Source organism: Gossypium raimondii, chromosome 5 (genome assembly GCF_025698545.1).
Source record: "Gossypium raimondii isolate GPD5lz chromosome 5, ASM2569854v1, whole genome shotgun sequence".
In the NCBI taxonomy this organism is placed as follows: Eukaryota; Viridiplantae; Streptophyta; class Magnoliopsida; order Malvales; family Malvaceae; genus Gossypium; species Gossypium raimondii.
The window spans coordinates 16,253,319-16,269,811 of NC_068569.1; the positions used below are offsets into that span (position 1 = coordinate 16,253,319).

A 16,493-nucleotide genomic window follows, 5' to 3' on the forward strand; every position below is an offset into this window, starting at 1 on the left:
TTTTTGGTCACCCAATTATGAAAAATTACAAAATAATCATTCAATTATTCAATTTTTCATTTTTAAAACTTAAGTTTTTTTTTCTAAAAATAGGATCTTATAATCTAAATTTTTTAATAAAAATTTTAAATACAAATACTAGGCAATAATATTTACTATTTATTATTAACATCTTTATTATATAATTTACATATTTCAATAAAAATGTAAAATAATTTAATATACTTTTATTAATAAATAAATAATAAAATTACGAATTTAAATATTGTTTCATCAATAATTTAAATTACTATATTGTTATTTAAATAATAATATATAAAACATACAAGCAATTTTCTTTTATTCTATTTTGATTTTAGGGATTTTTTTTCTTTTTCAAAATGTATTGGTGGATATAAAAAACGGTTACATGCGATGTATGGCAAATTGTACTTCCAAGAAGAGATATAGGTTTAAACATGAAAGACGATATAACAGGAAGGGCAACCACAAACTTTGAAAATTAATCGTAAAACGGACATAGAGAATAGAAAGATTTAGGTGGATAAGAGTAGAAAATTCAACTATAAGCTGGTGCTACTAAACTGCATTTAACATCTCAACTTGCTTTCCCTCAGCATGATTTTCTTCTTTGTAGATTACTTCGACCTTCTTATACCTATACCATGACGCGCAAACCAAATACACACCAAAATTCACCACACTCATCCCTGCCAATAACCAGTAAAAATAGTCGAGTTTGTCTCTGTTCAGATTGTTATTATCCAACCATCCCCCACTCACCTTATTCACCACATCTACCACCACCGAGCTTAAGTAGTAACCAAAAGCCGATGAGCACCACGAAATGGCCGTGCCCAATGATTTCATCCCTGCCGAGCTCTCTTCGTAGAAGAATTGTATCAGGCCCACAAATGTGAACATATCAGCCAGCCCAAATATTGAATATTGGTATCCAAGCCAAAGCACATTCATTGGAAGAGGCTGAAGAGAATCCACCATGCCATGCTCACGAGCCACGGATTTGCGTCTCGTTTCGACAACTCCGGCAACCGCCATGGAAATGGCTGACAAAACCAACCCCACTCCGATCCTTTGAAGGTACCGGATTCCGGTTGGGATTCCAGTTATTTTGCGAGCAATAGGTACGAAAACACAGTCATATATGGGGATAAATATGAACATGAACACTAGGGGAATAACCGGGATGGAGGAACCGGGCATTTTGATACCAAGGACATGAGTATTCATGGTTGTGCTTTGTTGGACGGTAAAAGTTTGGAGTTGAGCTAAACAAGTATTCATAAAAACAGTACTAAGTATAATTGGAAGCATCCGAATTATGATCTTTGTTTCTTCAACTTGTGTTACTGTACATATTCTCCAGGGTCCAAGGTTTACTGATGTTGATCCATCGTCACAGGTATGTTCAATTGCTGCTCTGTCTAAAAATCTGCATATTCGAATTTAATGGTAAATATAGGCGAAATTTACAATTTATTATAATAAAATTGGTTACCTGAATTGATCAGTTCTGGGAAGAATTTCATTATGCACACCTGCAACGTCGTGTAATTCATCTTCTATCCCTGGTTGTGGAAGCTTTCGGTTTCTGATAGCCACCACAAATACCTAATAAAACAGAATAAAGTATTCTTTTGATTATCACTTATTAAGCGTATATCTATATATAGTTTACGAAACTAATTACCTGTATGATACGAAGTAGAGGGCTTCCTTTGGGAACATTGTTACGATATAGTGACTTTCCCATGCTTAAAACCATAATGGAAACCAAAACAGCTACCGTGCATACACCGAACGCCCAGTCCCAACCCTGATTTGTGCTTATCCACACGATGAAAGTCACCCCAATTATGGCTCCAGCGGTGAAACTAAGCAAGAACCAGTTGAAAAAGCTTGATCGTTTCGGATCCCTTTCATCGAACTGGTCAGCTCCCAATGATGGCAAAGCTGCTTTGACCCCGCTAGTGCCAAATGCAACGAGGTATAGACCAGAGAAAAGGATCGCAGCCTGGCCGATGTCGGCGGCCTGGCATTGAGTAGTTTGGCTTATTGCAAGACCCTGGCATGGGGGTGGTCTTAGTTGGTCGAAATGAGCTTGTACTGTTAAGGCTGCATATCCCTGCAAATTTAAGCATTAAATCCAACATTTCCAAACCAAGAGGATTAAATTTAAAATTCTTTTCGAATAATTAAGGTTTGTTTCTTACTCTTCAGGTATTAACTTGATTTTTTTTCCAATATCACACAATTTAATGAATTTGGCACCTAAACCTCGAACTACAAATTAATATTTAACATTGAAAATGATGATAGTTTTGATTTAGTAAACTATATGACTTTTTTTTTTGACTAGTTTTATCATGTTGGAGAACATGACGAGAAGAAAACATGTCTTGAGGTTAAATTTTAAATTTAATATAATTTATTTATACAACATATTTTTTAAATTTAGAATTTAAATTTCATGCATAATCTTTTGATTATTTTATATTATGGGCTATTATGAAAAAATATGCTTACCAACAATTCTATGCACCCAAATAGGACACAAGTATTGAACCTTGACAAATAGGTGTCAGATATGAGCCCTCCAAAGAGTGCTACTAAAAATGAAGTCCCCATGAAATTTGTAAGGGTGTTTGCTGATTTGGTTAGGCTGAAGTTCATGTAGCCATAAAAGTAAGTTACCAGGCTGACGGCATTTGAGATGAATGCCATATTCTCCAGCCCTCCCATGGCTGCCAAGAAAATCACAAACAAATAGGAATCAAAGACATTACAAGACGAGCAAATTTCTAAAATAAAGAAGGAAATGAAAGAGAGAAATTAAAAGAAATGAATGATTACCATAGACAAAAAGTGTAGCCCTGATCCCTCCACGTTTTGGTTCTTGCTTGGCCTGGCCATTAAAAGCCCTTAAAATACCCTGTAAAATAGCATAAGAGACCGATCAGCCAGAATAAAGGAAATGAAACATGTTAAGGGACAATGACAAAAACAAAGAGAGCAAGAATCGAGGGCACAAAATGTGCCTAATCCACAAGATGTAAAATAATTGGCTAGACCAACTTACCATGTTGCTGGTGAAGAGAGTGTAAAGAGATGGCTACTCCTTAGTGACTCATCAGTTGGTTTGATTTGATTATATATAGAGAGGAAGATGATAGTATAAAGCTATAAGTCTAACAAACAGGAAGGGATCATATGTTTTGAACATCTTGTTGGACTCATCATTTTGTTTCTTCTGAAACCTTTCTCTTTCACAATAACAGCCAACTCTTGTCTTGACTTCTTTTATTGTTAGTAGTATTTAGTAGGATGATGTTTCAAGAAATGGAATCTATAATTTTCAATTTCTTTTTTACTCTGGTGGTTTTTGTGTTTGAGATACGTAGAAACTCAAAATGGTAACCGGTAATTGGGACGACATGATGATAGCCGATAGGGAAGTGAAAAAACAATTTAGGTGTACGGAAAGGAAAGTTAATTTTTTGCAAATCGCATGTTTTTATTTTTAATAAAATTATTTTTTCAACTAAAAATTAGAAGCATTTAGATATCTTTTAGCTAGCAAGGCATTTGTAAACACGATTGCATCAACCGAATGAAATTACTCATCAATTTTTTGCATGTTCAATGATAAAACTAGCAATAAGCGTTTTTGAACCAAGTCTCGTGATGTGAAAGAAAATAATAATAACGTACAAAACTTGCCGTCAGTTCCAAATTGGGTAAACTTTATAAATAGTCACCCAAATATTAGTATGTTTCTATTTTGATTACTTAAGTTCAAATTTTTTCGTTTTAGTCACTAATGTTATCAGCATTTAATATTTTGATTACTCATCTGTTAAATTATTAATGGAGTCCTGACTTCACCATTTTCATTGCCATAATAACAAATTTAGTTTTCCAATATTTATAGATTCCATCAATTTGATCTCGGTTCTAAAATTTTAACAAATTTAACTCTCAACTTTACACATTATGTCAAATTTAATCTTGATTCATAAAATTTCAAAAATAAAAAATTTAAAAGTTCATTTTCTATAAAAAATACATAAAATTTTATAAAATAACTTATTTTCTCTTTTTGTAACATGACATTGATTTATTAAAATAATAAATTTATAAATAAAATACATTTTTAAAATCCACAAATAAAACATAAACCATATTCAAAAGTTTCTCTCTTTTTTTTTATAAATAATAATTTATTTATTATACGTCTGGACTTATTTTTAAATTTTCATCAAATTTCTCAAATATTGGGTATTGCTTTCATCTATAATCACCAGCACCAATTAGTTGTTGAGTTGTCGGTATGGCCTTCCAATTATTGGGTCTCCAAGACCTCACGCCACTTGTATATCTTAGTCAGATTCCCTTTAAACACTACCTCAAACACAATAAACTCGTTCTTGATTATTATCTTTTTCAACCTCAGACTGAAATTTTTTACCCAATGTGAATATGATAGTTGCTAATGTTGCAAAAAGAGAAAAGTCGAATCTACGTAAGTTTTAAATGTTTTCCCCCTTAAATTGTTTCTTTTTATAAAATTATCATTTTAATAAATAAATATCATGTTAGAAAATGATTAAAAAAATATTCATTTATTTGTAAATATTTTTATAATTTTGTATGTATTTTATAAAATCAAAATGAACATTTAAATATTTTTAATTTTTAATTTTTAAAATCAATGCTAAATTGACATCATGTGTAAATTTTTTGAATTTTTAGAATTAAGATCAATTTGATAAAATCTATAAATATTGGAGGACTAATTTTATTATTATGTTAATGAGAAAAGGTTAAATTAGCATTTCATTAATGATTTAACAAATAAATGACTAAAATATTAATTTTTTAATAATATTAATGACTAAAATTGCCAAAATAAAAAAAAACACTAATATTTAGATTACTATTTTATAAACTTTACGCTAAAACAATTTTGGGCACAGTGAAGTTTCGTCCGTTCCAAACTTGCCGCAGCCTAACACGACTTTTGGGCAGAGTCACCCGTTCCAATTTTGCCGCAGCCTAACACTGAATTCTCCTTTTTATTTTTGGAAGGCAGCCTAAAAAGGTCAAAACTAGTTTTAGTGGTATACCATTAATTTGATTATTTTATATTCATCATCCAATTAATCTTGTGGGAGTTTAACACACATATTCATTTTGATATTTTATCTATATTTTTATGGTTCGTGTTTGATGTTTAAAGTTTAAAATTATATTTTTATTTATAAATATTATTTTTAATTCCTTATATTATAATGTTGCGTTTAGTAGAAGTATTATTTTTACATATATTTTGATATATGGGTTAGTAATAAACTAATTCAATTAATAATATTTAGTCACTCATATGACTTATTTTAATAAAAAAGAAATTTTTCTTATTTTTATAAGAATTATTACTCATCTTTCAAATTTTAAATTTTAAATTTTAAATTATATTAATTATTTTTATTTTATATGAGCACATATTATTTCATCAAAATAATCTTACCTAACCAGACTCTTCAATTAAAAATAGCATATCAAATGTAGACTATGTTATTGAATTTATTTATTTTATTCTACGTTTACCCATTTGAATAAACCAATCATACTAGTACATTTTAACAAAAATTTTAATGAATTTTATAGAATTAAGATTGTAATCGATGAATAAAAAACTGTCGAAAAATATTTCAATATCTAGACTTTTACTTGAAAACAAACAAGATCCTTGTTACATTATTTTCATGTTCATTATGCTTAAAGCTGTACCGAGCACTGTTCCATCATGTCCTGCTTGGGAGAGATGCTGACACTATGGTGCTTTCTTGGTTGATTCCTCTTCAATAACTTGTAGCATCCTCTGGATCGATAAAGCGTACGAAGTCTGGAATGATCTTTGCGAACGTTTTTCTCAAGGTGGCATCTATTGCATCTCTGATTGAATTTTCGACCACTCTCATCTGGTTCTTGCTCAAACCTTGTTATTGTGGTGCACTGGAAATAGTTAAGAAATATCAAGAATCTGACTATGTGATCAGATTTCTCAAAGGCCTTGGTAATCAGTTTGCAGCTGTCCGTTCTCAGATCATGCTTCTTCCATCATATCAATCACCGCATTCGACGAAGTGGAGATGTCAAACGCCTGTAAAAAGCTAGCCAACGTCAAGTGAACCATTTGAAGGCCAAAATACCCCTTTCTACCAAAATCAAATGGGATCAATTCGAAATACTCACCTCTCCCAACATCCAAATCTTTATGGGTGGTTAAAAACCTTTCTAGCTTGAGCTCTAACACATCCGATCAAACCTAGTGTCGAAACCATATTTTAAACATTTGATGAAATTTTTAAAAATTATTTTTTAAAACATCAGGATTTGCACATATACCTAAAGCAACATAAGTTAGATATAGCTAAAGAGTGAAGTGCAACATAAGTTGATATGGAACAAAAACGAAACAGAAACTTATAACACAAATTATACGATCATAGCATCTTACAATCATATAACCATAACTCGGTTCATATGCACAAATTAATAAGTTCATACAATAATAGCATATACTCAATCATATAACCATAACTCAATATTGCATATTCGTATCCAAGCCAAAACACACTCATTGGAAGAGGCTGAAGAGAATCCACCACATCGTGCTGACAAGCCATGGATTTGCGTCGCGTTTCGACAATTCCGGAAACCACCATGGAAATGGTCGACAGAACCAACCCCACCCCGATCCTTTGAAGATATCGGATTCCTATTAGTGACTTTGATCACGTAGATAAGTACAAATCAGGCTTGGAATTGGGCGTTCGGTGCATGCAAGATAGCTGTCTTGGTTTCCATTGTGGCTTTAAGCATGGGAAGTCAGTGTACCATAACAATGTTCCCAAGGGAAACCCTCTCCTTCGTATTATACAGGTAATTAGTTTCATAAACTATATATAGATATACGCTTAAAAGTGATAACCAAAAGATTACTCTACTCCACTTCTTTAGGTATTTGTGGTGGCTATCAGAAATCGAAAGCTTCCACAACTGGGAGATGAATTACATGAGGTTGCAGGCTTGCACAATGAAATTCTTTCTATAACTGATCAAATTAGGTAACTGGTTTCGATGATCTTAGTGCATATATTTTGTTATAATAAGTTGTAAATTTCGCTTACATTTACCATCAAATTCAAATATGCAAGTTTTTAGACAGAGCAGCAATAGATCAACATCAATAAACCCTGGACCTTGGAGACTATGTACCGTAACACAAGTTGAAGCAACAAACATCATAATTCAGATGCTTCCAATTATACTCAACATTGTTTTCATGAATACTTGTTTATTCCAACTCCAAACTTTCACCATCCAACAAAGCACAACCATGGACACTTCCAATTATACTCAGCATTGTTTTCATGAATGCTTGTTTAGCCCAACTCCAAACTTTCACCATCCAACAAAGGACAACCATGGACAATCATAGAATCCGATATTGGTATCCCATGGTTGTGCTTTGTTAAATGGTGAAAGTTTGGAGTTGGGCTAAACAAGTATTCATGAAAACAGTGCTGAGTATAATTGGAAGCATCTAAAATATGATCTTTGTTTCTTCAACTTATGTTAATGTATATAGTCTTCAGGGTTCAAGGTTTGCTGATGTTGATCTCGTCAAAGGTCTGTTCAATTAATGTTGCTCTGTCTAAAATCTACATGTTTGAATTAAGGTTACTTGAATTGATCAGTTTTGGGAAGAATTTTATTGTGGATGCTTGCTACCTCGTGTAATTCTCTCCTATCCCTAGTTGTGGAAACTTTTGGTTTTTGATAGCCAACACAAATACCTAATAAAGTGGAACAAAATCATATTTTGGTTATCACTTATCAAGCATATATATATATATAATTTATGAAACTAATTACATGTATAATACAAATTAGAGGGCTTCCCTTGGGAACATTGTTACCTTACAACGACTTTCCCATGCTTTAAAAAAACAATGGAAACCAAAACAGCTATCGTGCATGCATCCAACGGCCATTCCCCTAATTTGTACTTATCCACACGATGAAAGTCACCCCAATTATGGCTCCAACGGCGAAACTAAGCAAGAACCAGTTGAAAAAGCTTGATCGCTTAGGATCCCTTTCATCGAACTGGTCAGCTCCCAATGATAGCAAAGCTGCTTTAACCCCGCTAGCGCCAAATGCAACGTGGTATAGACCAGTGAAAAGGATCGCAGCCTGGCCGCTATCGGCGGCCTGACATTGAGTTGTTTGGCTTATTGCAAGACCTTGGCATGAGGGTGGTCTTAGTCGGTGGAAATGAACTTGTGCAGTTAAGGCTGCATATCCCTGCAAATTTAAGCATTAAATCAAACATTTCCATACCAAGAGGATTAAATTTAAAATTCTTTTTGGATAATTAAGGTTTATTTCTTACTTTCCACATACTAACTAGTTTTTTTTTTTTTCGATAGCACGCTATTAGTGAATTTGGCATGTAAACCTCGAATTACAAATGAATATTTAATATTGAAAGTCATCATATTTTGTCAGCTATATGACCCTTTTTCATTTTGGTAATACTATTACGTTGCTGGCTTTTCTTTTAATGGTTTGTTGAGCCAAATCATGGAGTTGAGACAACAACAACTAATTAAAGAAAGAAAAATAAATGTTTTGATGATACAAATCGTTCTGATTGGATGGGTGGACATGATATTTATTTTTTTTATAGTTTTATATGTTGAAGCATGTGATGAGAAATATGTCGTAGAGTTAAATTTGAGATTTAACATAATTGATTCATGTAACATATTATTAAATTTAGAGTTTGAATCTCAACATATATAATATTTATCTATTTCTAAATTAGTGACCATGATGGGAATATAGGCTTACCAGCAATTCTATGGACCCAAACAAGACACAAGTCTTGAACCTTGACAAGTAGGTGTCAGAGATGAACCCTCCAAAGAGTGCTACTAAAAATAAAGACCCATGAAATTTGTAAGGGTGGTTGCTGATTTGGTTAGGCTGAAGTTCATGTAGGCATAAAAGTAAGTTACCAGGCTTATGACATTTGAGATAAATGCCATATTCTCCAGCCATTCCATGGCTGCCAAGAAAATCATAAACAAATAGGAATCAAAGACATTACAAGACGAGCAAATTTCTAAAGTAAAGAAGGAAAGGAAAGAAAGAAATTAAAAGAAATGAATGGTTACCATAGACAAAAAGTGTAGCCCTTATCCCCCACGTTTTGTTTCTTGCTTGGCCAGGTCATTAAAAGCCCTTAAAATACCCTGTAAAATAGCAACAAGACCAATTAGCCTGAGTAAAGCAAATGAAACATGTCAAGGGACAATGACAAAAACAAAGAGATTAAGAACTACCTTATCCTCAAGATGTAAAATAATTGGCTAGACCAACTTACCATGTTGCTGGTGAAGAGAGTGTAAAGAGATGGCTACTGCTTAATGACAGATCAATTGGTTTGGTTTGAATATATAGAGAGAGGAAGATGATAGTATAAAGCTACAAGTCTTGAAAACAAGAAAGATCATATGTTTTGAATGAAACAAAAAGAGAAGAAAAGTGCAACTACTCGCATACAAATATTGCCCCTAAAAAAAAAGCAACTGCCCAAAACAAATTCCATACAAAGTGCACTCTGTAACTGTTGGGATTTCTTTGTTTTATTCATGGAGTTAGGTAGAATCTCAAAATCCAGCAATAAGTTCTTTAAAATTGATATTCCTCCCTGTTACAATAAGTAATCCACGTCTCACACAGTGCCATTGCCCTCAATTAGAGGCATAAAAAACCTTTACCTTTTGTCATGATGCCATTGGTGCTTGAATCTTTGATTACTTTGATGATAAACTCTTATTTAGATTAAATAATACGTTATTAATTAAGTTAAATATAATTTTAAAATATTTAACTCCAATTGGAGTGAAGTATAGTTAAATTTTCATTATTTTGTTGTTAAAATTAGAAAATACATAGATACACAACAACAAAGGCATAATTTCTTTTATATAAAATTTGCTTGGTAAATAGATTTCCTCGTATGTGAGGAGCTCTGGAACAAAACATTTGGAGCTGTGTGCTACTTTGGGTTCTCTTTAAAAAAATTCAGACGCATATGCATGTTGGCTTTAACAAATTGCCAATGCCAAGCATTTCTTGGGTGAATAAAGGAATCATGGTCATATGGAATTCAAAGCATCTGCAAATCTCCCTAATTCAAGGTACAGGGATAACTAACAGCAAATGCTCCAGCTCTTCACTCCGTTATATAATTTATATATTGTTATTGTATTTCCAGTATCATGACAAATTCTAAATCTATTAGGAACCAGAGGTTTTTTCTGTGGTAAAGCCAAGTTCCGCACAGCTTTACTAGATTTTTAAAACCACTATTTTACCACTTGTATAAACATATATACTAAAATCATAAATACATATATTATGTATGCAAAAGAATTACATATACCGAAATTATGTTCATAAATAAACTTATATTACATTAGAAATCCTTAGCAAAAGAATTTGAAGCAAAGTGAAACAGTATTGCTGAGGTCGACTTATGATGGGCTATTAGACTGAGCTAGATCAACAGTCCAGGTGGGTTGCTCTGAGGCAGCACCTCTTATATTTACGTGAGTGAAAGTCTTGAAGAAAATAGAAAGAGATTCTATTAAGTAATAGAATTAGTGATGCCATGGTCAACTTTGTGGCTTTGGTATTTATAGGTCTTTCTTGACTGTCCAAGGTTGTCCGGGCTTCCTCTCAGATCGATTAGTTTCTCCCGCTCTTTTAAGGATGTTAACCCTTATTTGCTTTGCTAAACTGGGGATGCTAACAAGAGAGAAGCAAGGAGTATGGCTTGTGGGGTTGAGAGCCTGTGTAAGGCTTTTGAGCCTCATAATGCTTTTTAAGCTTGGATGTTTTTTTGGGTCAGCCTGCTCTTTCTTTGGGGGTTGAACTCATTTATTGTGGCTCCACATGATGCTTGAACTTGTTATCTAACCAGTATAAAGCAGTTAATATTCATGGATACAGATATTTTCAATACCCATTCAGATATAGAGAGGAAACATAGATCAATATTTTCCCAAAAATTTATTTGAATTAGGAATAAAAAGAAGCTAAGATAGTATGAAATTATATGATTATGTTCTAAATTAATAAGATGATAACTTAGCAACTAACATTTTTTTCTAAGCGATTTGCACTTGCATAATTCTCTTACAATTTCACAACTGTAACCCTATTTAATTTTGAAATTTTCAGCCTAGTAGATATCTTTTAGTAGTTTGTAGTGTTGTAATTGTAAATTTTAATGCGCACAATATTCATGTATTAATTGTTTTTATGATTTTTTTAAGGAATTTAAATGACTTAGCAACATGTAAAATGGAATAAAACCATAAAATACCTCTTGAGGCATATTTTGATTTGAAATTATATGAAAAAGGGAAAAAAAAACTCAAATTTGAATATAAATTATGTTTGGAACTCAAAATAATTTAATCCAAACCCATCTAATTATAACCCTCATTTCGACTTGAAAGGAGATATTGTTATACCTCGTTCGCGTCAAGACACGTGGCAAGCTAGAAAGGCACCAAAATAATAGGCCTGCCACCAACAAACTGGGAGATCCCCTACAAGTTTTTCCTTCTAGGATGACCATCCGCGCAAGTGCAGGCCAACTATTGTCCAGGTTTCAGAGTCTTTATTGGAACGTAAAGTTGTTGGTCACCAAATGTCATGTGTGTTCAACTATTCCATAGCATCAAGTTAGAATAAATGACAGGATCTGTTCCATTACATACATCCTCGTCCCATCAAAGACATCCACCCACACTTTTCATAAATACCACCTTACACAAAATCCTCACATGTAAATACCTCCAGGAACGAAGAAAAAAGAATTGACTCTCTAAGATACCAACCCTACACTCAGCTAACTAACCTTCAACCTTCATACTCTCCTCATCTTCATTTTGTGTAACTTTAGGCTCTCCACCCCGACTGTTGAATGGGTGGACCGACCTCCACAGCAATTATCACCCTCTCCTTTATATTCATTCATTGTTGTATCACTGTATCAACAACTTTAATTTAGTTATTTAAGTAAATTCATCAATCAAATTAATATTTTATAATTTGCGATATTAACTAAATAACTTAATCAATTATTTCAATAATAGTAAATATATAGTAAAGTATGTATAATAAAATGAAAATGTAAATATTATAATAAAAATAAAGTTTTGGTTAAATCTAGCCACATAGAAATTCTTTTGACATTCTTAAGATTTATCTGATTGAATTAGTAAGAAATGAATTTGTGAAATTTAATCAAAACTTAAATAATAGTATACATGGGCGGACTAGAAAAGTGAATATAAACTGGATTTGAGCCCAATGAAAGCCTTAAAATCCACAAAGAAAAAGAGTGGACAGCATCGACTCTTTCGCTTAATTCCTAAGCAAAACAAGTTGTCCTAAGCTTACGCGGCAAAGCCGCTGACGGTTCATTTTCTTTTCGGCCATCACAGACGGTCCATTTTTACAATATAAACAGTTCCCATTTCACAATATTAATTACTAGACGGTAGACCAGCCCTGCTTGACTCCTGCTAATCAAAGCCAAAACCCTTGACCTGTTGTTTCCAGCTCACATTCCGGCGATGGATCTCCGTGAATCGATCACTAGCCAAACCGACGTCGCTTTGACCCTGACCAAAAACGTTCTCCAAACTGAAGCCAAGGACTCGAACCTACTGTTCTCGCCCCTGTCGATCCATGTTGTGCTCAGCTTGATCGCCGCTGGTGCTAAGGGTCCAACCCTCGACCAGCTCCTCTCTTTCCTCAAGTTCAAATCCAACGACCAGCTCAGCTCCTTCTCCTCCGAGCTTGTTTCCGTTGTCTTCGCGGATGGAAGTCCAGCCGGTGGTCCCCGGTTGTCATTTGCTAATGGTGTTTGGCTTGACCGGTCTCTCCCTCTCAAGCCTTCTTTCAAACAGGTTGTGGACAACGTCTACAATGCTGCTTCTAAGCTAGTCGATTTTCAAAACAAGGTAATTTATTTCTCTTATTTTGCTTGCTTATTGAATAGTAATGGCGAGTGAATGAAAAATAAGTGCCTAAGAACTTAGTTTCTGCCGATGGATTTGGATTGCTATGTGTTTCTTGCTCTTACAATGTCTCGTATTTTAGTTCCTTACAGTTGAAAATCAAATCTGTCTCTGACAGGGTGGATTCTTTGTGTCCCAATCTTAGAAAGGCACAGCCAAAATTTTAAAAACAAAAATTTCGAGTTATTTTTTTTATAAATAATTGCAAACGTTCCTTGAAACTGACTATCTATAGAAAATGTATGAACAATTTCCAGTACAACTAGCTAGTAATGCACGAGGCTTTTTTTTTAATCATAATAATGCATTAAGATAGGTTAATGGGCTCTTTATCAATTTTCTTAAAGAGAAAAAAACATTTATTTTGGTATATTTGTTTGAAGGCGGTTCAAGCGGCGGGTGAAGTAAATATGTGGGCGGAGAAGGAGACCAATGGTCTTATTAAAGAAGTTCTTCCTCCAGGATCAGTTGATGCTTCAACCAGACTTATATTTGCTAATGCACTCTATTTCAAAGGAGCTTGGAATGAAGCATTCGATGCCTCAAAAACAAAGGACCATGACTTCCACCTCATAAATGGTAGCTCTGTTAAGGTGCCTTTTATGACCAGCAAAAAGAAACAAACTGTTAGTGCCTACGATGGTTTCAAAGTTTTAGGGCTTCCATATAAACAAGGCAACGATAAGCGTCGTTTCTCCATGTATTTCTTTCTTCCAGATGCAAAAGATGGTCTGCCAGCTTTGGTAGAGAAAGTGAGTTCTGAGTCTGGTTTCTTAGAACGCCACCTTCCATATCAACCAGTTGAAGTGGGTGAATTCAGGATCCCGAGATTCAAAATCTCATTTGGACTTAAAGCTTCTGAGGTTCTGAAAAGATTAGGACTTGTGTTACCTTTCTCTGGTGAAGGAGGTTTGACAGAGATGGTGGATTCGCCTCAAGGTCAAAACCTATATGTTTCAAACATATTCCACAAGTCTTTTATAGAAGTTAATGAAGAAGGGACTGAAGCTGCTGCTGCTACTTCTGCTGTCATAGCACTCAGGTCTCTGCGTATTCCACAAACTATAGACTTTGTGGCAGACCATCCATTCCTCTTCTTGATCAGGGAAAATGCGACTGGAGTTGTGCTCTTCATTGGCCACGTCCTCAATCCTCTTGAAAACTGATGAGTCCGTTGTGGTCATGAGGCAGGAGAATATGTGTTGTATTTTGCAGATGCTAGAGCAGGAGCTAGAGCCTGATGCTACTTGAGTGGTCTGCATGTTAAACCAGTGTAAATTGTGCTTTGTTGTTTGTTTGGTTTTCGTAGTTGTTCTTAGCTGTTCAATCCATGTTTAACTACTTCACTACTACATGTAATTCACACGAGAAATAAATTACGGTCTCCTGGTTTTTAACGTGTTAATTACTTTGACTCTTAGCTCTCCTGCTTATGTGCTCATTAATTACAAATTTTCTGGACTAATTGTATTGCATGGATTACGTATTAGATGATGATGATCCGATTCCAGGGGTTAGAAACCCAAATTCCATATAGATAGGTAGAAGTGGAGGGTGGGTGAATTTGGATCAAAGGTTCAAGATTTCTGAAGCATTAGAGGATTAGGAGTTTGTGTTGCGGTTTCTATGGTGGACGTAATTTAACAATTCGTTGCAAAAGTTAGAATTTTTTTTCACATCTATGGATTGCATCGGTAAAATATCATGGTTGTCATTATACTATGAGTCAGACTAGATTTTGTTCCTTCTAAAAAATATTAGTCTATGTAGGTTAAATCAATCAACAAATTGATCCTTTTGTTAAATTATTTTTAATGTTAAAAGGCGTAATCTGTTTGGTTATTCGACATCCACGTCAATTGTTAACAATAAAATGGATGAAATTTTAACAAAATGGATCAATTTATTCTTTAATCTAACATTTTAATCTAATATTCAAAGATAAATTTACTCATTTTTAAATAAAGGAGATCAAAATGTAATCTAAAGGTCTTCATGGTATATTTACGAAACTTAGAATAGGTATATTCAAATTTTAAAATAAACTTTTCATATTCCTTGAAGTTGATATATAAATTGTTAAGTATAACTCCTATTTTCAGTCAAATTTAAAAATAATCTTTTAGTTAAACTCTGTTTATTTGTTTTAGTCAAACACCGATTAGTTTAGATTATTTTATTATTATTTGACATATGAATTTAGCCTATAAATAGGCTCTTTTACAACCTTAGTAAAAACACCCATTAGAGATTAGAACTTATAACACATTTAGAGAATTTTGTGTTTATCTCCATTTTTTGTACTCTTCGTTCTTTTGCCATTATAGTAAAATTATCTTTGCCCGTGGTTTTTTATCCTCTTTGGAGGGGTTTTTCCATGTTAAATTTATGTGTTCAATTTCTCAATTTATTCCGCTATTTTTGTTACTTGTTGCTTTAATCGGGTCGATCCCTAACAAGTAGTATCAGAGCTAGTTCAAAGATCAGCTCATTCAGATATGGCAACAACAAGGTTTGAAATTGAGAAGTTCGATGGTGAGACAAATTTTAATCTGTGGTAAGTTCGGATGATGGCAATTCTAGTTCAATCCGGTTTGAAAAAGGTTGTTACCGGGAAAAAACCTGAGAATCTAAATAAAACAGAATGGGAAGAGCTTGATGAAAAGGCCTTGTCTGCAATCCAGATGTGCCTTGCGAATACGGTATTGCAGGAGGTATTGATGGAGAAGACCTCATCCGCCTTGTGGAAAAGGTTAGAAACTCTTTATGCGACTAAGTCTCTGACTAACCGTTTAGTGTTGAAACAACGTCTATTTACGTTTCGCATGAACGAATGTGAGCTTCTTAGAGATCACATTAGTCAATTCATTACTCTTTTAAATGATTTAAAGAACGTTGAGATTCATATTGATGATGAAGATCAAGCTATGCTATTATTGTGCTCTTTACCCCCTTCATACAAGTCTTTCAGAAAGACCCTGATTTATGGCAGAGACAAAATCTCGTTCGAAAATGTGAAGGGTCATTTGTTGAGTAGAGACAAACTCGACAATGAGCTTTATTTGGATAGCAAGGTAGATAGGCAAGCTTCCGTTTTAGTAGCATCAAAGAAACGAGACAAAGGTGTCGCTATTGTAAAAAGTTAGGTCACGTCAAAGCAGATTGTTATAAACTGCGAAATAAAAGAGCTGCTGAGAGTAACGAGGAAGATGTAGCTGGTGCTAATTTGGCCGATGAAAGCAGTGATGATTTCTTGTTAGTGTCAACAAGCAATAACTCCAAGCTCACATCCAAGTG

At 33.8% G+C, this 16,493-nt stretch overlaps 2 protein-coding genes across 4 annotated transcripts; one reads left to right on the forward strand and one right to left on the reverse strand.

The window, feature by feature from the left end:
* Positions 1 to 471: 471 nt before the first annotated feature.
* Positions 472 to 9,510, reverse strand: LOC105770822 (protein NRT1/ PTR FAMILY 4.6). 3 transcript variants are annotated; one of them, XM_052630005.1, is made up of 6 exons: positions 9,479 to 9,510; positions 2,875 to 2,953; positions 2,548 to 2,765; positions 1,712 to 2,146; positions 1,520 to 1,632; positions 472 to 1,453 (listed from the first exon to the last, which is right to left on the reverse strand). In XM_052630005.1, the coding sequence occupies exons 1-6, from the start codon at positions 9,479 to 9,481 to the stop codon at positions 580 to 582; spliced, it is 1,722 nt and encodes a 573-aa protein (XP_052485965.1). In that variant the 5' UTR covers positions 9,482 to 9,510; the 3' UTR covers positions 472 to 579. The 3 variants fall into 3 exon arrangements, with proteins under 3 accessions (XP_052485965.1, XP_012447630.1, XP_052485966.1); XM_012592176.2 differs by lacking the exon at positions 9,479 to 9,510 and adding an exon at positions 3,101 to 3,272; XM_052630006.1 differs by lacking the exons at positions 2,875 to 2,953; positions 9,479 to 9,510 and adding an exon at positions 9,270 to 9,293.
* Positions 9,511 to 12,558: 3,048 nt separating this feature from the next.
* On the forward strand, positions 12,559 to 14,601 carry LOC105769424 (serpin-ZX). The gene is made up of 2 exons (XM_012590047.2): positions 12,559 to 13,139; positions 13,580 to 14,601. The coding sequence occupies exons 1-2, from the start codon at positions 12,750 to 12,752 to the stop codon at positions 14,360 to 14,362; spliced, it is 1,173 nt and encodes a 390-aa protein (XP_012445501.1). The 5' UTR covers positions 12,559 to 12,749; the 3' UTR covers positions 14,363 to 14,601.
* The last annotated feature ends 1,892 nt before the right edge of the window (positions 14,602 to 16,493 follow it).